Source organism: Blennius ocellaris, assembly GCF_963422515.1.
Source record: "Blennius ocellaris genome assembly, chromosome: 4".
NCBI lineage: Eukaryota > Metazoa > Chordata > Actinopteri > Blenniiformes > Blenniidae > Blennius > Blennius ocellaris.
In genome coordinates, this window is record NC_137653.1 from 8,524,435 (window position 1) to 8,547,843 (window position 23,409).

Sequence of the window (23,409 nt, forward strand, 5' to 3'; positions counted from 1 at the left end):
TTAAGTCGGTATCAATTTACCAGTAATTTGCATCTTGCAGTGATGTTGATGGTGTTGTCAATAATCAACTTAGAAGTAAATTAAGATCTTTCTAAAAAGCCTGTGGTGTCAGGCAGGCATTGTTCAGACAGAGATGACGTAGTCGATCACATCAGATTTGCAGCGTTCATTCTAAAAATATCTGTTGCAAAGCAACCGGTCAAAACCTGCATTGAATTGGAAGGCTAGCTTTTATTTAGAAACAGACCCATCAGTTGCAATCTAAAAATCATGCAGAGTTAATCTCAGCTTCTAATCAACTGCTCTAGAACAGAATAAGAACCCCGTGTCCTAACAATAGTCGGCATTAAGCAGAAAAGGAGGCGGGTAAATGTTGTGCTGCATGATGAAACGGTTTGATCCAATGCCAGTTGTTGGCCAGGTGTTGGCTGGCTGGCGACTGATACTGACATATTGTTGAGTTCCTTTTTCAAGTTCATCCGCATTCCAACTTGAAATATACTGCTTTAAAAAAAATTATCATTTTTCCATCTAGGTAAGTGTAGGTGTGACATAGGGTGGTGTCTCCAGTTTGAATAAATATGTTTTATCTAAATGTAAGTATGCTCAGATTGCAATGTTGGGGCTACATCCATATATTTTACAGTTGAACCACTTAATAGTGACTTGATTAAAAGCAATGGTTTTAATACAGCATGGCATTTGCTGTATTGATTGTGTGTAATAATTTTGAAATGTTTTAAAATTCAGGCATTTTTTCCCCAAGTTTAATTAACTTTTGTGTAATAAAATTTAATTCAACATCATCATATCAGACCAACACTTTTGCACCTTTATCATTTCAGAAGCAAAGGGCATACATGCAGTGGATACAGCACATTGAGAAAGCAAGCATGATTTATAAGATTCTCTCTCCCACTGGGCATATTTGAGTAAAACTTGACATTTTGTTATAATATAAATAAATAAAAAGGAGTGGAGAGGTGGGGAAGGAGACCTGTGGAGCTGCCATACTCTATTGTGTGGGGCAAACAAATGGGAAGCTGGAAAAGGGAGATACAGCTCAGCCCTGCAGTCTTAGAGGTTAAGTGAGCCCAAACGTCTGCGTCTGACGATAGTACTTCTGTTGCTGGTGCTGCAGTGGCAGCTGTTGTTCTGTGTCGTTGTGGCTCTCTGTAGCACTTGACCATTATGTTTAGTTTCATCCCAAGGACTTTGTTGTTACCTGGGCCTTGGTGTGTGTGTGTATCTTCCTTTCCCTCTCCCTTGTTCTTTTACTTTCTGTCTCTCATGTATCGTTCTCTTGGACTCCCCGACAACCCCCTGAGCTTAAGTTTGGAGTATTGCAAAGTTAGAAGTCTACCAGAGTTTTCCCCCAGTGATCTAAGTCAGATGTGGGTGTCTCGAAGTATTCAAAATGGAATAACTTAGGGGATGGGACACCAATTGCATGTCGACACAATACCTGGAATTTGCTCTGTAGTGACACAGGTAAAGAAATGGCAAATTCTGTAGTCTACTTCTCAACCTGATTTGGTGCATATGTGACTCATTTTCCGTGTGTCCCTGTGTAGAAAGGGTGTCTGTGGCTCAGTTAGTAGAGTGGTTGTCTTAGGTTTCATTCCCCATCTCCCCATGTCGAAGTGTCCTTGAGCAAGACTCTGAACCCCAAAACACTCCCAGTGGAAGGTCTGAACACCTTGCATGGCAGCCTCCTCCATCGGTGTTTGAGTGCATGTGTGAATGGGTGAATGTGAACAGTGTGAAGCACTTTGGGGACTGCTCAAGCATTGGAAAAAGCACTATTTACGTGAAATCCATTTCCCATTTCCCATATATCTCTTCAGTGATAAACAATCACATCTCACTTTTGCATGCAGTTACTTTTTAGTGGTTTCTTATCTCCTGCAGCTGCTCTCTAGGAGCCTCAGGCCATGTATTAATAATCATTCAGGGTACATTTTCAGTCCTGCTGTTTTTTTATATCAGCTAAGCTAAAACACATAAGGCCAAAACTAATTAGCAGATGTCTTTCTAAGTGTAAAGATGCAGCAGGGACAGACTGACGGGAATGGAGAAGGTCAGCATTACGAATTTGTGGTACTTTCAGGAGTGATGAAGGAGTTGTTTTATCCCAATGCATTGTATTTCTGGCCACGATTCACCAACACTGACTTTCAACAAGGATACTGGATATCTGATTGGATCTTGTTGGACACTGAAAATGAAACCCAAAACTCATTGAAGTCAATTTGTCTATGGAACACTATTAGATTGTAGTCTGTTAGAGATTCTCAGTCTCGTCAGATCATACCTGCATTGAGTGTTATAGTCATTGTGGTCAGTTTGTTTCACATCATTAACACAGCACTGCTCATACGAAGCACTTAAACTGGACTTCTAAATGTCATGTGAGGTGGAGGCCGTTTGGCTGAAGTCAGGAAGCAGTGAGCACTGCCAATGCCGGTGGGAACCAAGCAGAGGCTGCCGACATAGTTACCCACAGAGTTTAGCTTTTCCGTGGCTGTGGGGTTGGGAGGCAGCGACTGGTCGAGATGGCAATCATACAGTTTAAAACGTTTTTTCTACAGCAATGAAGATTGTTTCCACACCATTACTGCTCTCTGCTGAGCTGTCCCATCCAGGCCCGCCATAGTGCTAATACAGTTGAGCGCTGTGAAACACCATCTGCCATAAGCACAACCAACTACACACAATGTGGACATATCAGCACATTAGAGGAGTCACACTATGTGGGTCATGTTGCAAGCCACTGATGTGCTTCATGGCTTTATGGGATTTGAGAGGGAAAAAGAACACATTAAGAACATGAGCTGTTTTACCTTTAAGAGCCTCCTGAAGTACGCACGGTGTGAGATGAGACTGAAGGCTGAACTTACTGATCTTTAAGAGTGTGTTGTTGGTTTTTTCCCCCACACTTTACAGGAACGCACAATGAACGCTGACCTGTTAAAGTAGTTTGCTTACCACCTGGAGTGCATCTGTAATGTATTGAGCACAAAACCAAAACTTTATATAATATCACAAGTTGGAGGTCAAAATCTTGCGTAACTGTGTGTTTCATTAGTTTTAATTATATTTGAAACAAATGCTTTTGAAACATAAAATGTAACCAAACAAAAACACAGAACTTTCAGATCTTGCATGACTCCATAGACACTTCGAAGTCCTTCTAACTTTCAAATGCAATCTTATTAATCTGGATGTGAGATTTTCTGTGAAATATGTTCGATAAAACCTCATCAATAAAGAATCCTTCTGAATGGCTCTGTAGTTGTGTTCTGGTATATGCATCTATTGGTAGTTGCACCTTCTCCACAGATCAGGATGTCACTTCATGAAATGTGCAACTTTTACTCTGACACCTATGTGTGTTATTATAGTTACACACTTTTCAATGGAAGCTACTCATTTTTCTTGTTGCAGTCATATACACTAATATTTCTGCATTGGTTTATAGACTGTTGGAGGCTTAATTTACATTACAAGCACTTTCATGGCATCAGGCATGATCCTGTAATGCCAAATATGAAAGAGATGACAAAAGGCAAATGCTTCATATGAATCGGTAAGCTATGTATAGTGCCAGCGTGGTCACTGATAATTACAAACAAAGAAATACCAGCCAGCTCAGTGGCTCTGTTGTGCTGTATTGTGTTACAGCCCACACATTTAATGTGTGGTTGAGAGTTAATTCTCTGATCAATCTCATTTCCCAGCAACAGTAAGCTGCAGTTGTCAGCCAACGAGCTAAATACCCAAAGACAAACTCACAGATGGGAAAAATGTAGGAATAAATGGTAATAAAAAAACAAAAAAAAACTTTTATGTCAGTAAAATAAAACCAAATATTAATCAACTTCCTGCTTTTTGCTTTCTGCAACAAGTCAGAAAATAATGGCGAAATCTCTGCATTTCTTTTTTGCAGCAAAATGTCACAACATCACTAATTAGTGCGCAGAGTACAAAACAAGGTCGATCACACATCACTCATTATGCAATTGAATTTCTCCGCTTAAAAAGAAACAGTCAAAAAAAGGTACAGGACAAAGTAAACTGCATGCGCTTCAGACAGTGAAGTGCTTTGTACTGCAGCTGTAGCTGATGAATCGGTACATGTTACTGCAGATAGAAAGGTCACCAAGGTTTCGGGTAATAAGTGGATATCTGAAACCATTCAATAGATGAGAAAGACAATTACAGGAAAAAAATACCAGAGTGATAGATTGTTTCACCTCCATGCCTCCAAGCATCATAAGTGCTGACCCAAACTTTGAAGAAGCCCTGCTCAACCATTTAGAGACTGGGAAACCATCAAACTAAGGCCAGTGTGCAGGGCTCTGCAGCATATCTGAGTGTGTTACCATGCTCAGTGGCAGCCTGCCAGCATACAGTGTCATTTACAGTGTGCGCAATGGATCTGTGTCTCAGTCTGAGGGGAGGACACAAGAGTGTTGGTGATAGTCCAATCTTTAGGGCGACACTATTTTTGCATCTCCCGGTGACACTTTCCAAAACAAAACTTGCACGATGATAATAGATAGAGACGACAATAAGCTATGAGCGATAGCAATGTTGACCTTGCGTCACGAACATGCTCAGATGACCCTCATCTTGGCAGGCCTCAGCTGTCCCCACGGAGGACATTTAACTATTGACTCACCACTTTGAAGTCTTCTGCGCTGCACTCCATGCCTCTGTAGGAGCAGGCCAGCAGCATGTCCTTGATGTCGTGACCTGTCCGGTCGTAGAATTCACGCATGTTGAAAGGACGAGGCTTGTAGTTGTCAAAGTCCGCCCTCTCCTTCAGGATTTGCATGACGTTTTCCTCCACCAAGTGTGGGTCGCGGATCTCATACCTGTGAAGCACAATGACTTTTTTGAGCAATCCTTTGAAAACGTGTGGACGCGTACTGCATGATACATGAACAAAGTAAACTATAGAAAACAACTGGGTGTGTGTTCAAATAACTGATATAATTAGCCTTGCTCTTCTATCTTGCTCTGTCCTTTAAAAATATGGGGTTCACACTGATTAGATGTTGAAAGCTTCATGAGGAGTGTCAGTTAAGAGCAACAGAACCAACGATGTTTAAAAATAAAGGATTTTGATGATTCAGAAATACAAAAATTCCTTTTTCATTTTTTATTTCATCATATCATATAAAGCATATAAAAAGTTCTTGCCTAACTGTTTGCACATTCCTTGTCTTTCCTTTCCTCATGAGTGTCCTTAAGAGCTGAATGTTACGAGTAAATTTCTCCACTGTGAGATCAATAAAGGCTTATCTTATTTTATCTTATCTTAAAACACCCACATAGTCGTATAGTGGTTAGTGGTCTTGCCTTATACCATAAAAAAACTCAGTTCTGTGTCGAGTTTTCATGTTTCACATATGTCTGCATTCTGGAAGAACTCCAGTGTGCTGTCCAAATAACAGCAACAGTCAAAAAAACATGCGTTTGAAGTGATTGAGAGTGTATGCAACTGTCTGTCTCTCTGTATTTGTCCAATGATGTCCAAATTTAACAGATGGATTATTCATAAATATTGTCACTTTGTTTTGATCTCATCATGCAGTACACCTCAAAATTGTACTAGGAGCCCAAAATTGCTTGGAGTGAACCATGATAGCCGAACCAGCTGGTGCTCATTTTCTGTAGTGTCTTACTACTTTGAATACAGTGTTAACACAGGGAAGTCTTCAGAAAATGGCTTGGGCCAGATGTCATGAATTTAAGAAATAAGACCATTTTTAATGTGGTAAACTATTTTTCAATATAGTAGGTTAGGAAGTAGAGCAAAAAGACAAAAGTAAATTTTTTTACTGATTTTGCACAAATAACCCTCTAACATTTAATTGACTTTTGGTTTTTGCAGCAAATGCAGTACAGTTGCGGAGTGTACGTGTGTGTGTGTGTCTTTTCCTCACAAAATAGATTTGTCAAATGAAATGTCAAAAAAACAGGCGCGACTTCAAAGAGTTTGCATAAACTTGCAGGTTATGTTTCTACACAGTTAAGCTTGTGAGAAAAGCAAGACAACCTTTTGCTGAATCCCGGTACCATTTTAAAAACTCGCTTTTAAGTTTTGGCAGGCATACAGGCACTTTTGGCAGGACAGTGAGGTTTAATAAGTAAAAAAAAATAAATGAACACAGATAGAGCAAAAAGGGCATTTTCAGCATCAAAGCAAAGGTATACGCTGCATATGCATGCCAGTTCTCTGAAAACTACACTTCGCAAGCTCACATTTTTGTCCACGTTTCAAAACTGGCAGCATAGCTGTGGCATGCCAGCCACTATGGGTAGCACTGAGTCGGAGAAAACAGCTCATTATTTACAGGATGGGAGTGTTTCTGTTCACACAATCATGCTAATCAGTCTGCTAAATAATTAGGGTTAACTGCAGTGGCAAAGCGTTCACGTAGAAAGCATAACAATGTTCCTAATGCTGCATTCAGACTGCGATTCCTGCTCAAAGTGTACATAAGCAATCCACTGTGAAATCAACGACACCCAAAGTGGCTTATTTTTCTCCACACGAAAGACATAAAACACAGGACAGGGTAAGATTAACGAGTGTACACCAACACACTGAAACACTAAATAAATGTTGGAGAAGACATTTATGACGAACCATCAAGCTTCATCACCTGTTCACTCATAGAGACACAAATTAACCTTAATTAGATGGCATGGCCCAGCACGCCGAGAAAGAAGTCGTAGATGACCCCTGCTGAGCGATGGGCCATCACTTGTACAAGAATCCAAATTATATAGTGCTATGATTAACCACTACTGACAGATACTTGTGAGAGTAATTTTAGGACACAAAGAGTGAAGAGTAAAAGACAGCATAATGGTTTTCAAATTAACTGAGCAATAAAAAGGCTGTTGCTTCAGTCTCTTTTAAATTAGTCTTCCAAAGTGGCAGGATTTCTGAGTCAAGTCTTAATTTTTTTTTTTATTGTTTTTTTCTTTTTTGTAACGTGAAGAAGTGGCAGTCATATTATTACAGGGTTCAGATCATTTGTTATTGCAACACATTTTGGACATCACAATTTACACATGCAAGCATGAGCAAGACTCACACGAAGCTGAAGAAAACAGAAAAAGAAGTGAAAAGCAAAGGCATGAATAAAGAAACATAACCTTCTCCTCAGACAATAAATTAGTGGATGACTTTGCTGACACTGACAGCCCAGTTATTTCTCATGGATATGGGCACTACTTCAAATCCTAATTGGTGGTAAAACTTAATGGATTTTTTTTTTTTTTTTTTTACTCCACAAGGTCAAGCTTTGTCTGTGCTGATGAGCAAGATTTTGTCCTCAGATGATGGGAGTAATGTAAGGTGATCCATAATAAATAAATAAATAAATAAAAATCTTTCTTTTCTGAGTGAGGCCTTGATATTCAACTGCTTCTGTGATTTCAATTCATGTTGCAACCAAATTACAAGAAATGTAATATGCTCTACAGTAGCTAGTGTGTTGTTTACCTGCCACAAACTGAGTGAAATGAAGTAGTTCACTATGAGAGACGGCATGTGCTGTAATTTCAAATGAGGACTGTTTTTCTCTTCCATGCTCATAACGGCGAAGAGAGATGTGCCATCCGTCCTGCTCCATGTAGAATGGAGGCAACAAAACAATTTGGACTATTATTGTGGCCGAGAGATGAACCTCATGTCCCTGAATAATGTTCTCAGATTCAACACTGCAGCCTCAAAAAAGAAAAGTGAAGCCGGATAGAGTCCGCTGACAAGGTTTTCAAAGTGTAGTGGATTACGCTTCTATTTGGAATGGCAGCAGTCTTTTATACGCGCTGGCAAGAGTGCAGTCCAAATGGCGCTGAGCAAAGACCCCTGAACAAGCGGTGCCCAACAAGTTGTGATTGAGTGGAACTGTACGACGTTGTCCATCATCCGATCAACCAGAGTGGACAGTCTGAGATCGCTCTTCCTCTCACACATCAGACACTATGCAAGTACGCTCAATTCCATTAAAAGCCAAATCCATGAGTTGATGCGTTATGTCACACAATTATTGGCAGTGGGCTGTAGTTGCATGGAAACGTCAAAGAGGTTTGTTTTCATCTTCATAATTTGGACTTGATATTCTTACGAGTGTAAATATTAACTGTCCAAGTGTTTAAGGACTTTCCATTGTATATTTAACTACGCCATGAACCCATTTTTCTTATTCATCATTTTGGAATTTTAAGTGGCGTGTCTGTATAAGTCTACGTAGCTGGTTACTTAGCTGTTAAAGTAAATTGTTGACAGAGCAAAGGAAGGTTAATCAAGTGTGTTTTTACCCTCAATATGTTGATGGAAGCATATACTGTTAGATTAACGTTATGTAAATGCTCACATGCAGGAATACTTAATGCATTAACTGATCATGCGCTGTGAATGTGTGATCTGGCTGCTTGTTGAGATTTCAATGGCAATCATTACTGAGCGAGAAAGTATGCGTGACCTTTATTGCAAATGACCTTCATCCTTCAGGAATACACAGCACTTGAAGTATTCGATCTTACCATTTCATTAAGTAAATTATAAAATACTTGACCGGGTCAAGCATATAATATTGATCCATATGTGAAAATGGAGAGCAGTCTCACAACTGCTGCATATATTATATTTTTAAAAATTGGTAAAGTTATGCACAGAAAACCTGTACTGATGCTTCCGGTTCAGGTTTATTTTCAGTTTTTGTATGTGTGTACTGAAACAATGTTTCTACAATATTAGTGGTAAAATTGGAGCAACAGAAGAAATAATGGCTGGAGTTTAGATACACACATATGTCAAAGGTGTTTTGGTAATTACTCCCACTGGTCAAAGAAGATACCAAACATTCCATATTGGAGGTTTAATTAGTCTATCATCAAGGGATACAACTGTAATTATGTGGTTATGACACAGCTGAACATAACATTTACCAGTGATGGGAACGATAATATTCAGACGGCGGGAGTTGAAAAGGAGCAGAAACAATCATGCAAGATAGTTATTGAAAAAGTTGAATTTTGGACAACAAAATTACAGCTTCAAATAATTGAAGGACTCTTGCCTGCCCACACAGTGGCTGCATCAGTACACTGTCACACTTTATTCTAATAGGAAGATGCAGCCTTTTATGGTATATTTTGAAGTTAATTGAATTGTGTCCAAAGCCTCTGTCTTACAAGCAACACAAAGCTGCCAGGAGAGCACTTAAGACGCCATACTCACATCCCCGAGTCGGGAGGCTTTAGTGGAAGCGCATACAATCACAATAATATGGCTAGATTTTTTAATATTGCCCTGCCACTGCTCCCTAAAGCAATCACTGCTAACTCACTTGGTTGGGGCGGGGAGGAATAAATTGGATTATGGGCCACAAGCACTTTAATTTTCTTGTGGGGACTAAAACGAATGGAGGAGCATCTGCAACACTTCCCAACCTCATGAGAAGAGCAAGTAAATACCAGAAGCCATTGATCTGCCGACTGAACTTTGATAGTGGTCACAAAACTTCCCCCCGTAAAGAACAAACCACCCCTCTACTAGGTTGGTCTTAATAATTAGGCCAGTGTGACAAAATCATGAACACATCTTGATATAATCTCAGGTAATCACCCAATTAGTGCTAATTGAGTTCATACACTAACAATGACAGTACTGTTTGTGTAGTGTCCTTGAAAATGCAATCACACGTTAATGATGGTGCAGCTGTGGCAGTGGCCATGACGCCACGTTGGACAAGGACACAAAAGCACCGCCAGGTGAAGTGAACCTCAACTAATGTTTGTGTGAATGTTTATCAGTATATTATACAAATCAAAGATGCAAATACAGTTCATAAATGTATGCATTTCCATAAATGATTAACAATGTTCCCTTTTTATACCTATTATAATAACCATGCCTCTCTGCAATGATCTTTGGTACATTCTGAGATGTCAGAGGCAACTCTTTCCGCATGATGACCCGGCCTTCACATGTCTGTGTCCAAACATTTTTCACCCCAGTGAAATACCCACATACCACCCTGTGATCTTGACGAGACAAACGATGCAGTCAAAGATATCGACCATCACATTTGGTGGCAGTTCACATATTTCTCATGTGAAGTTAAAGCACATTTGCAAGCTCAGGAGAGGTGTTGAGGTCTGCGCAAGCAGAAGATGTGCCTCTCTGACTTTCATGAGCTGATTGAACACTTCTTGGCAGCCAATGCCACTTTACTAACACCATTGGAACAATGACCTTTCTTTAGTTGACTATATAATTGCCCATGCAACATAGTAAAACTATAGCTAAGCTCTTTACTCATGATGCTCTGCACTGCTGACTGTGACTTCATCCTGCTGTAACACAGGAAAGCTATTTCCCTTATTTTCCTTTCCTATTTTTTTAGATGTAGCGAAACCTCTCAAGTGGAATGAGTTCAGGTGAATTTCAAGTAGCTTTAAACTTCATAATTCTTAAGACATTGTGGTGTCACTGCAAGCTTCCTGCTGCTTTCTGCTGAAATGGTGACAGACAGCACCGGTTGAAAGATACTTTGAGTCCTTTTTCATAAGCTCTAAGGCACATCCAAGTTCAAGACACCAGTGCATTCAGGGGAGTTAAGTCTGTCTTCTACTTCAAGTAGGGATGCACTGATCCACGATTTTCCACTTCCAATTCGATCCCAATACCTGAATTTCAATGCTGAGGTTTGCTTTAATGTCATTATTATCAGTATTGTTGATTTTATATGAGGCTGAGATAAACTCCCCTCTTCAGGCATACAATATGAAATGTATGCATGTGTTCTCTAAAAAGGCAACTTGAAGTTAGTATAAGGACAGAAAAGGGAGCAGTGTAAACAATTTTTGTTCAATTTGGAGAATGTGTGACATTATCCTTGCAAAATGAACTTGTTTCATCTATAAAACCTCAGAATCACTTTATTAATCCCTGGAGAAATTCTCTCGCAATGCAGCACAAACTGCAATGTTTCCAGCACAAACGCAGCACAAATCATTGTGACTATTTTCAGGGAGTTTAACGTGGAGTCGGGGGCAGCTTCACGGAGGTGTGAATGGCGCGCTACAGCGGAGGAGTTGCTTTTCATTGTTTTGACGCCGCGGTCAGTGCTGTTGTCCTCAGCGAGCTGGCATTATAAAACGCTGACGCCTGGCTGTACAACGGCTTTGCAAACATCCACGTTGCTGTGTTGCTTTGTGGTGTTTTGAGCGAAAAATACGTCCAAACAGCGACATGTTGTCATGAAAAGTTCGATAACACAGTGTGAGTACCCGAGCCTGCTCGCTGGTTGCAAACTGTGGAATGGATTTCCTGACTCATCTTATTGAGAGCCACCTCCGTTCAGGGAATCCATTCCACATTTTGCCGCCAGCGAGCAGAACAGCTAGCAGGTAAACACTTGTGGAGTCATTTCAGCAACAGTAAAGCGCAGACGAGGCTTCATGGATTGGAAATCTCTGCAGGTTGGATTGGAAATTTCTGATCCGTGAATTATGTTGGTATCGGAACCAGACACCGATACTGGATCAGATCGGCCCCCTCCCTACCAATAAGCATATATAATATCAGCAGACTGTAGCACATATGGATGTAAAAGTTATTTTGGGCATATTTTTGATCATATATGTAGCAACAATAGCTCCGCCTCAAATTCCCTGCAAGTCCAGGGTGTGCTTGCACCTTGACAGATTGTTATTACAAGGCACAATTTGCCAAGCAGCAGATAAAAACACTTTTCTGCTGAGAAAACACATCGCCTTGTGATGAAGCTCAAGACTCATGACAGCTGCTGTGTCACAAATAAACTCTGGATTTTTGACAACTCACCTCTCTGAAGTGACAATAACAATACATTATCTATCTTTCAAAAAGAACACTCCTATAATTTCTAACATAACAGGTAAATTACTGCTACAATCACAAATACGCACAATTGTCTTGCCTTGGATGTGGATGATAAATGTGAGACTGAAGCCACGCCGTTGTCAGATGCTGCTGTTATCTATTAAAATCAGACAAAGGACTCCTAAAGACAGATCTAACCAACAGAACATTTCAGCATCTCATAATATTATGGTGAAAAGCCCTGTGGATTAAAAGCAGCAACCTTAGTCTCTGCAGGCACACAGTACTTACTTCATCCATCCATCCATCCATCCATCCAACCTCTCTCCTTCAGTCCACATGGGGTCGTGCTGGCAGTATGGAGACCAAAGAACACCAGACATCTATATAATCTCTCCAACATGTCCTGGGCTAACCCCGGAGCCTCCCAGTTGAACAAGACTGGCAGACCACTAATGGGAGGCGACCAGGGGGCATCCTAATCAGATGCCTGAACCAGCTCAACTGGCTCCTCTCGATGTGGAGGAGTGACGGCTCTACTTTCAGTCTCTCCTGGATGTCTGAGCCCTTCACTCCATCACAAAGAATGGGGCCTGCCAGCCTGCTGGGAAAACTCATTCAGCAGCTTGTGGCTGTGATCTCATTCTGTTGGTCATGACCCAAAGTTTATAACACAGGTGAGCGTGGGCATGTCGACCGATCAGTAAACAAAGTGCTTTGCCTTGCAGCTCAGTTCTCCAGCTAAAATAAACCACTGATACGACAAAAACTAAACCATTGACCGAATTTATAATGTTATTTGATCGATAGAGAAATCCCTTTCTGCTGCTTCACAATGCCAATGTGCCACTGAAGCACCTGACTACACACACCCATGGGCACACAGACAGCTGGGTGAACATTTGTTATTTAAACAGCACGGGCCTTGGACAAAAGCAGAACAGAATCAGTCTGGAAAAAGCACAGCTCTTGTAGTGCACTTGCTACTTTGTACTAAGACAGAGCCCTTTGCTTGCCTTCTACTATTTTCAATCCAAACTAACAGCAGGTGCACTGATATGAAGAAGCTTGCCAATAAATTATAGCCTAACCAATGTTTGATTCAGCAACTGACTTTTCATCTGCGAGTTAGAATCAGGATCAGTCCATTTTCTTTCCTTTCAATTCAATCCACAGTTCTTGTACCTCTTTGAGACTATAGAAATACATTATTATATGAAGCTGACCTTGCCATCTTCAGTCAGTAAAAAGTAAAAGGACAGTCTCCCCACTGCCATGACAAAAGTGAAAAGAGGAGGCACAAAACAGTGAGAGAGATGAGAGCATTAATCAGTGGGACAACTCTGTAGCTTAACAAACAGCACTAATTACACGGGGATAAAGACTTGTTCATCATACAGCTTATGAGACACAAGTTAATTGCCTCCGCTTGTAGTCCCCTCCTTCCATCTACAGTCAGCCCATAGCAAAGTCACTGGCAGCAAGCGTCATTGCTTTCATTTCAATGTCTATTGCGCCCTCATTTTTCTCAGGTGCATTTTGCTTCTTCCATGACATCTTCTTGAACCTGCACTAATAAATCAAAAACGTTGACGCCTATGCTGTCGTTTTAATGGCACACTGTTATAGCCGACACTACGAACACAGAAACAAATCCATGTGGGATGTAGACACAGAGTGAAATCTACACTATGCAAAGCACTGAAACTACAGCTCTAAGCAATGAACTGTCTAGTTTTCCTGTAAGATTATCACCTGTGATACAGATTCATATAAAAGGGTCACAGGCAAATGATATCCAGCATGGAAAGAGGGGAATTGGATTTATGTCATTCTTGCATGTACTGCATGCACAGATGTATTCTCTGCCTTGGGCTGCAGAGCTGTTTGGATCAATATGCTAAAAATAGACTGAATAATGTGTTCAAGATAGTCTTTAGATGTGTTTACATCTTTCATTTTGCATCAGTGTAGCAAGTCCTGGTGCAGAAATGACCATTGTCAACACAGAGTGGAGTGTTTTTACCTGTCGTGCTCTGGATTATTGTGATCAGAATAGGCACAGAAATAAGAAGTGAAGAAATTTTGAAGTCCAAAAGTTTCAGCATTAAACAGTGAGCTTGTCATGGCTGCCAAAAGACTGGATGATCAAAGCACAGCAGAAAGCAACAAGTGTAAAGGGAGGGAATGGCAGTTGTGAATCACGCACGTCTTTTTACACTTTCTCAGCACGGGATTTGAAAATCTACTCTTTTGCCTATCCAATATTTATATATTTGCATCCCATGAATGTTGAAATGATGAGGCAGGAGATCGCACTGGCAGTACCTTCTACGCCATTAACCGTCTGAAAACCGCTCATCTATTATCTGTTACCTGGGGGATTCAAGTGATCGTTGATAAAAATACGTTTGTTCACAACGTTTTTTTTCTTCTCTCAAACACTGAATCAACACATTTCTAGAGACTGATGTTATTTCAAGTTGTCACAAAAGGTCTCATGCTTTGAGCAACTTCTGTGCAGGGTGGATGTCAGCAGACAAGCTCTGTTCTGTAATGTTGCTGCATTATTAAAATAAACAACACTTGCCTGCTTTCCTCAGTCTCACAATCTGATCTGATCGTTTTGTTTTTTCTCAATTACCTTAGAGACTAAGGACAGCCCAAGTTCATATTCCCTGAGAGCCTTAAAAGGTTTTGCATGCTTTGGTCATGTTGTTTGCATATCTCCCAGAGGCATAGCAGTGACAATCACTGAACATAGGTCTTAAAACACTGCTTTGCACTTCCATGTGACAGATAAGATTCCACCTGAGACAAGAAAAGAAAATGTAACTTGTGTTTTACTCAGCAACAAGATTCAACACCAAAAAAAATAAGAAATCAAGTTAGTATAGTGTTGTTCACTTGTACACATCCACTCTGCTGCTACTTGGCATTGCATGCGCCAGTATTGCTCCCCCATGGACCATTGTCACTTAATCCATGGTTTAAGGAATTAAGGGATTATGATTGAGTTTTAATAGACTAAAGAATAGCTCATTTTGGTGAGAACTCCTGCAAAATGTGACCACAGCAATACATGCAACATTTTAGCCAAACGTTTCAGGCAGTTAACTCTTATCTTGCATAGTGCAGATTGTGCAGTGGACAATATCATATCCTAAATCAACAAATGCTAAATACACACAGATGTGTTTCCCTGAAGCGAAACCTCATGATTTGAAGAGCCAGAGTGTGTCTGGTTGGAATTTTGTTTGTGTAGGAAATTGGTTTGTTTTAACCCGCAAGATATGAAAAAAAAATTGCTGCGAGGTGAGGTGATGTGTGTGCTTGTTGAATGGCAGGTAATCAAAAAAGCAGCAACAGGTGAACACAGATTATATGAAACGGACAGTCACACACTCTTATAGTGTGTGTGTGTGTGTGTGTGTGTGTGTGTGTGTGTGTGTGTGTGTGTGTGTGTGCGTGCGTGTGTGCGTGCCCTCCCAGCCTGAGAGCATAGGGCGAAAGCTCCCAGTTGAATGCCAGACTTCCTTATTTTGTTCACATTACTGGAAATTAGTAACAGATGTTGAGATCCATCCACATGAAAAATAACTCTAATGAGCTTGTGCTCATTAGAGGCTCGTGCTTTGAACTATCTTGTAAATCTGTGAGCTTTATTTTAACAGATTCATCTTCATTATATAGACATCATTTCTTATGATAAACATGTATGTTTTCATGACGTTCTGTATAGTTGTAGCTTCCATTAATATGTGTTTATCATAACTTCTTCAAAGATTTAATGAGAACAATTAAAAACGTGCTGGAAAAAGGCGCCCCCCTGACCCTGATATTTCATATGCTGGTGCTCCTCTGAAGCTCTCTGGTGCCCGGTCACATTTTAACCACTACTTTAAACTCGACTGCGAGTTAAGAGCAGGAGCAATATCCCGATAACTGGTGGATATTAATGAGTCGCAACAACTGTCACACATGTACACACAACAAACTTGTGTCTCCATACATTCAACTCAGTCTTATGATTGTCTAACAACAAATCCAATCTCTCTAATGTCCAACTTTACAGCATTGAAATGTGTTTGTGGTGACTTTGGTGTTTGTCCTCACTGTGAAACTAGTTTGAATCCAGTTTCCAGACAGAACTCTGGCAGTCGGACGCAGAGATTACGCACCTGCCGTTGAGCAAGGCGAGCAGCTCCCCTGCGTGGTACAGGTCGTTGCGCGTCACGCGGCTGAAGCGGAAGGAGTTGAGGTTGCAGAAGGTTATCGAGGGGAACGTGATCATCGTGGCGGCCACCTCGTCCAGCTTGGTGACGTGGGGGTACTCGAAGTAGAACTGCACCCGGTCCACGCACACCATCACCAGGACGCCCACCGACGCCATGAAGAACAGAATCCACAGGCTCCGCTTGATGCACATCCGCTCATAGGTGAACATGTGCGAGATGCCGTGCAGCGTGGACCTGGTGGCGAAAACTTCAATGGGAGCAGGTTGCTTGTAGTCCACCATGTCCTCCGAGTCCGCTTTCAGATCCATCGTGTCCTCGGGACGAGTTTTTTTTTTTTCCGTGATGACTGACGGCCGTGAGGATGCTACAGGAACAAGCTGGTTTTATAAATAAGTAGACGCTTTTATTAATAAGGAGGCGGTTTAGTGGCTGCAAGTTCACGCCCTTCTACGCGTGTATTTCTCATGCAGTCTGTGTGAGATGTTGCGTCACTGGCAGCCGGCGAAACGGCTCGACACACAGAGCATCTCCTCTAAAAACCCCAAAATATCCAAGTCCTTGCATGAAGAGAAAGAAAAGTGCAGATGAGGATAAGTGTGTGGGCTCTGGTAGGGTCACAGTTCCATTATAAAATTAGAAAATAAAATAAAAGACCGGAGTGCAGCGCGCGTGGATGAATGACAAGAGCTGGTCTCTCTCCTCTAATATTACCGCGTTGATATGAAGACACAGGCACACAATGGTATTTACTGCGTTTAAAAAAAAAAAAAAAATAAGAGGGAGAAAACAAACCTCGGAAAAATCTCAGTCAGTCACAGCGAGCGGCGCGTACTGACTGTCTCTGTGAGGCAAGAGAAGTCGACTGGCTTGCATGGCTTTTCCAGGCTCTTCATAAGCGAATCCCAACACGTGCGGAATAATAAACAGCGGCTGATTTGGTCTGTTAAAAGCGGTCGTCGGGCTGCCCTGGGTTTTTCCACCGTGGGGATGAAGCAGCTGCATCACAGAGGAGCTGGCTGTGTCTGATCGCTGCCTCCTCCGTGCGCCTCTGCTCGCTCGCTCGCATCCATCCCCTCCTCCGATCTGCCTCCACAACAATGCAGGGGAAATGACTCCGGTTATATTTGGATTCCCGCTGGTGTATCCTTGATTAAAGAGTCTTCTGAGGAGGGAAAGTGTTTACTTGGAGAGAAGAGAAGAAGAAGAAGAGGCAATTCCCGAGATGTTCAAGGTGTACATTCATCGAGGAACCGTGCACCTCAGAGGCTGCAGCGATCGCCCGGATCAATTAAATTCGCCCCAAACAGGAGAGAGCAAGGATAGGACAGCATGTGTTTTACACCGGGTGACGAAGTGCAACGTCGACGGGCACCCCAGCAATGCAAAGCACAGACCATAACTACTATAACTTGAATTAAACAGTCTGAGATATAAGGGCAAGGAATAAACATTTTCATCCAAGCCAGATGACAAGATTCACTCTGCTACTGCAAAAAAAAAAAAAAAACAACTATACTGTAAAACATTCATGGTAGTTTGGAAAAATAGGAAAGTAAAATACACAAGGTAGGATTTAGATGGCTGGAGTTAAACCTGAATATCATCAAGGATTACACTTGTGATTAGAGTTTATTTTGGAAGTGAACTTTTTGAAAGTACATCTTTCCTCCTTCCTCTATATCTTGTTGGTTTGGTGAACTACTTATTTTAGTGAAGAAAGTGCATATCACTTTATTATTTTTAGTTGGTAATATTCACATCGTTTCAATGTCTGGTTCCTCTGTGTCCGCTGAATGCGATGCAAAACAATAACATTTGACTGTTACCAAACACTAATGTAATGGTGAGCACATCTCATTTCACAGAAAATAGGTCCACAAAGTTGAGGCTCAGTAGCCTTTCTCGGGGGAGTTTGCATGTGAGTGGGTGGGTGGATTTCCCTACCCCAGTTTTCTCCCAGAGTCTAAAAACGTGTTTAATTATAAGGCTTTAAATGTTCCATATTGAAAGTGAGTGTGTGGCTGTATGAGTATGTTTGCCCTGCGATCCAGAGTGTATGCTGCCTTCACTCAAACTATATCTTCCAATCAGATGAAGCAACCTGCAATGCTAAGTTGGATAAAATATGTCTCCTTGCTCTTCAGTGCAGTGACTGAACTATTCAAAATGCTTATCAGCTATAGTGATGTATAATAAGAGTTATCATATTCGAGCACTGTTAATGATTGCATACTGTAACATTTATTTAATTGTTTTACAGTGAAAACATCCTGAAATCCTTTGAAAATCAATCCATTATTCATATGACTTTCAGGTTTGGGTTTGTTTCTTTTTTTTATATAAAACAGCGATTTGCTGCAATTTTACACAGTTATTTAAATCTCTTAGACAATGAAAACTGAGAAGGGCACATCTGGAATCCACTCCCACCTAACATCAGAATAAGTTATTCCCTGGACTCTTTAAAATATAAACTAAAAACTTACCTTTTAAAACGAGCAAATTCACTTTAAACCATGTCTATTGCAAATGCCTGAATATCTTCATTTACTGTTACAATTTTTTTGGTCTTGTTTTTTACTGCATTTTTAACATGTGTGCCCTTGAGCTTTTTGAAAGGCGCTGATAAATATATATATATATTTTTTTTCTGTTCAAATTACAATGCAGACTGGAAATTATAATTTGAATATATTGGAATCGCATGTGCTTGCCATTCCATTAATTTAATGGAAATTGTCAACTTAACAACCAATAATAGATTGCTTCCCCACTGACTTTAAGTTGAGTTTATAGGTTCGCCCTGAGTGTCTTTATTTTTTCAGGCAATTTGCCTTCAGCCTAAAATCCAAAGACATACATTTTTTACATACAAGTTTTTCAGTGGCTCAGCTGAAGGTATGACTGGGTGTGTGGGTAATTTGTGACTCTTTCGTCCTGCAATAGAGTTCTGACCATGTAAACCCTTTCTTTTGCTCAAAGTCAAATGGAAATAAAGGCTCAAAATCAAAAGCCTAGCTTTGATGGCCATAAACTGGACGGATATACCCTTAGGCAGAGATAGCAGGTCGGCTTATCGTACAAAAGACTCACAATTATTGCATTTTAGGGAAATTAACATTTAAAAGTATTCACCAAAAGACAGAGCCCACTGCTGCATGATAATCCTTCAGGCACTCATTGTGACATCGGTACAGGATTGTTTCATGGTACCACAAGAGCAGCTCCACCTCACAGTTGTGTTACACTAATGTCTGACTGTGCAGCAGATGCAGCTCAGCATTTAGCCAATCATGTTCATTGTTCGAGGACAAACCTCACTGGTGCTTCACTTTCAATAGGGCACAATTGGCTTGAAACATGCTACATGGAAACAGATACCTTCAAGATTTTTGAAAAATACTAAATCAACCAGCATACTGTGGCAGGCACGCATTCAGGAAATCTGCAAATTATCATAAATGCCAACAGAAGCCCTAATTATCATGCAAATGATAACTATTGTAAACCTGGCAACTAGAGCTGCACAAATACCGCAAGTTTATCATTGTCACTCAATCAATATATACAAGATTAATATTACAAACTACTGACAGACATAATACATTCCAATGCACTGTGTATTCATGCTCTGCCAATTCATATTGAAAAAAAATGTATATGAAAGAATAGTGTGATTGATCACATTTCAAAATGTGCAATTAAATAAATGAACAAATTTGACCAATTGATAGCCCTAATTATGTCATACACTATGGGGCTAAAGTCAGAAGTGCAAAAAATATAGGAAAATTGTCCCAAAACAAACAGGCTGTTTCTCTTTTGAAATCAGGTGAAAGTGAAGGTGCTCATGTGGTAGGAAAAAAACAACAAAGATAAAACAACTAAACAAACAAAAACATGACCCAGTCATAGCTTGTGAAAAATATTGGCAATTCAAATAAAACTGTTTATTTGAAGGAACACATCTAAAAGCACAAAGACACATACTTCTTAATTGTTTGTTTTCATTGCAAATCACATCATTATTGCGGTACTAAACAACATTATGGCATATTACATGTTCAGGCATTTCTCATGGCATTGCGCTACATTTAGTGCTGCATTTAATGCTTTGAAATAACAGCCAGCATTTATTTATATTCTACATTTACACATGCATTTTTTCTGTTAACAAATAGGTTTGTGCTCTACTGTTTTGTTTTGTTTTGTTTGTTTAATTATTTTGAATTCAGTACAGCTGGTGAAGAACTCTGTCGTGAATCGCTTTTAAAGGCATTCATTGGAAGTTTCTGAGTTGTTCTGACACATTTAGCAGCTCATCAACTCCATTGCTTTCCTTTTGGTACACTCAACAGTAAAACTCAAGTCTTTGTTGTGGCATGCAGAATCACTATAAGAAAAGAAAAAAAAATTCCCACAAAGTTATGATTTTATCCATAATGGCAGGCTATTTGGATTGACCCGTGAGGTTTCTATAAATAATTCCATGCACACACACACACACACAACTTCGGATCCATTCTTATGGTACGGTGTTTCACCACACATGAAGCCTGTGCACGGGTCCATACACAAGGTTGTACACAAGCTAAAATGAATCCCACAGCAAATCACTTTTCTCCTCTGACCAACTCTCTGTAGTTGCCTGAATGGAACATCCAAATATGTCACAGTGAGCGAGTGAGCCAAACACAGGCAATAAGGCAGATGTGTCGCAAGACTGCTGGTGCCAAATCTGTCATAGAAACCCTATTGCCAGGAGGCGAGAGGAGCTCACCCATGAAATTGTTCATAATGCGTCCATAATTGCTATTTGCCATAGTATTGACTGTGACAATGTGGCAGTCATCTATAAAGCTTGCATCTTACTGTATATTGATCACCAGTTCTGGGAAGATGAGCCATGCTCTGGCTCTGTCCCTGTGGATTCTTGGTAGACATTGTGCAGCAGTGACACATAAGGGTATGATATTACAGTGGATATTAAATTTGTGTGGTGTATTTTGATGGCAGGTGCATGGATGTACACGGATCCAGATATAGCTTTATCATTGCCTCTTACTGCCACAGAGATGCAGGAGTAGCTCACCAAGAGGATCCTTCTAGTCACTTAAATTGTTGTGAAGAATATGATAGTGTGATGCTCAACAGATCTGGATGAATGTGCCCTTTTGACAAAGTCATTTTTCAGTGCAGCGGTTTTACGTTCGACTCTGTTCAGGTCTTCTAGCTTTCTCAACTTCCTAATTAATATACAGTATTCCCTTGAAATGGTAACTTGGAGTGTCCTTGTCTTTTTTTAAGATAGGGAAAAAAGTTTGATTTATCCATAGCACTCCTGTTCATGCACAATCAGTACAGCTGTTCTCTGCAGTGCACAATCTATCATCGTAATCAGGTATCATGGATTAAGTATGACATTTTTATTATTCTTCGAGGTGCTGCTTTTTTCTTGTTTAACACCACATTGCATTCTTAAAAAGCAAAGGAGCCCTGCTACAGAAAACCAATGATAGAATTGAATTTGCCTTCACTCCCAAGCTGATTGAACGGTCTTTTAATCCACTTGTAGATTTGGAAAACAGTGTTTTAAACCTGCGCTGCTTAGGAAAGCACGAGTAATGTAGATGTGTATTTTTTCCCATTATTTCAAGCTGAGGCAGAAACAAAATGCTACTTTTCTCTGCAAGTGAAACACTTACTCAAATACTTGGAAATAAACTTCCGAATGCTAATTGGACCTTTAAATGGAAGGCAAGGACATTAGTTAGGGCAAATGAGGTGTTTTCACTGCGGATAAAAAGCACAAAGAGGCTGGCAGTAAGGGGAGAAAAATGCATTAATGACAGCTATATCCCTTTGTGTGTGCCTCTATATGGATGTATGCATATAAAAAGTGCACACACGATGGCATCCCACTCTTTGTACGCCTGCAGTCCCGTCCTTTGTATCACTACTATATGTTTATCCTTTATTTATGCTGTTGTCAGCAGCCTAATCCATAACTGGTCAGTACTGTTGAAGAGCCCATCACTGTAATACACTCTCTTCTTGTAAATTGGGGTTTTGTTGCAATAATCATTAAGCTTAATTTAACATACCTGAATGGTATTTGCAAGAGCTCACAATTCCTCCAAATTCCAGTAATGTATCTGTTTTGAAAGGACAAACGTAACCGATTGCATTCCCATGCATTGTGACGGGATGAAACTTTGAATCATGGCATCAGATGACTCTGCAATATGGTGAAATATTTTTGTCTGCAACAAATACAGCAATTTCACATACGCAGCTAACTGGCAGTCTTCAAACCAGTAAGGAGGGAAGTCTTTTTCACTCAACAATGTGGAACAAAAGTGGAAGCAGAGCCAGCTAACCCATTGGTCACAGTTAGGCCATATAAGGCAAACGCTAAAGGCATTGTGCCCTCCAGGGGGCGCCAGAAAATCAGGAAAAAAAATATAAATGCAACAACTTTGTTTTTGCTCCCAATTTTCAGGAGTGGAGCTCTTTTTTCGATGCACACAAAAGGCCTATTTCTCTCAAAAATTAGTCACCGATTTGTCTGAGTCTGTCAGTGAGCACAACTCGTTTGCCGAGATAATCCAGAAAGCAGAATTACTTTTGCAACAGCATATCATCAGTAGGGTAAAACTAACCTGTCTCATGATGGTCTAATCCCAGGTCACATTCCCTATGAGTTGGTGAACAAGCCAACGCTTGGTGAATTATGCTTTTTCTTTAGTCAGCATATGTAAAGTTTTAATGGAGGGGGCATATGGAATACCCCCCCCCCCCCCATCATGCTCCATTGGTTAGTGGAAGTCCTCTCCGGACAGCAACTTTTCCCAGACAAAGCACCAGAGAAATAGTCTCACTGCTCCAGACTGGGCTGCAACAGATAACTGTCATCAACTCTATCTTCCATTATGTTACAGAAGATGTGGCTATCACATCCTTTTACGAGCACACTTTCTGCTACGAGGGAAACTTATGAACCAGCTGCTGCTCATTGAGTGATATGCCTTATGCTGATTGTTATTGTAGTGCATGATTACAAGACTCATTCATGAAGTGGTTGTAAAAAAGGCAAATAAGTTCCAATGGTGGGTAATTTTTATCGTTTTTTGCGCATTGTTGTGAAAATAAAAGTGACATGACTCACATAATTCTTCTGAAAAAATGCATTAAGAATTACCCAGGGTTCACGGAGGAGTTGCCTACCCTGCTAAACAAAGGTGTGACTTTGCTGTGCAAACTTTTTGAGAGCTGTAA

General features: G+C 40.5%; 1 protein-coding gene across 1 annotated transcript in view; it reads right to left on the reverse strand.

Annotated features, from left to right (window-relative positions):
- Positions 1 to 16,439, reverse strand: part of asic1b (acid-sensing (proton-gated) ion channel 1b) — a gene marked incomplete at both ends in the record, with an annotated part of 164,225 nt that extends 147,786 nt beyond the window's left edge. Inside the window, 2 exons of the mRNA XM_080495017.1 lie at positions 4,685 to 4,880; positions 16,075 to 16,439. Coding sequence (XP_080351143.1) covers positions 4,685 to 4,880; positions 16,075 to 16,439 — 561 coding nt within the window. The remainder of the gene's footprint in view (positions 1 to 4,684; positions 4,881 to 16,074) is intronic.
- Positions 16,440 to 23,409: the final 6,970 nt, after the last annotated feature.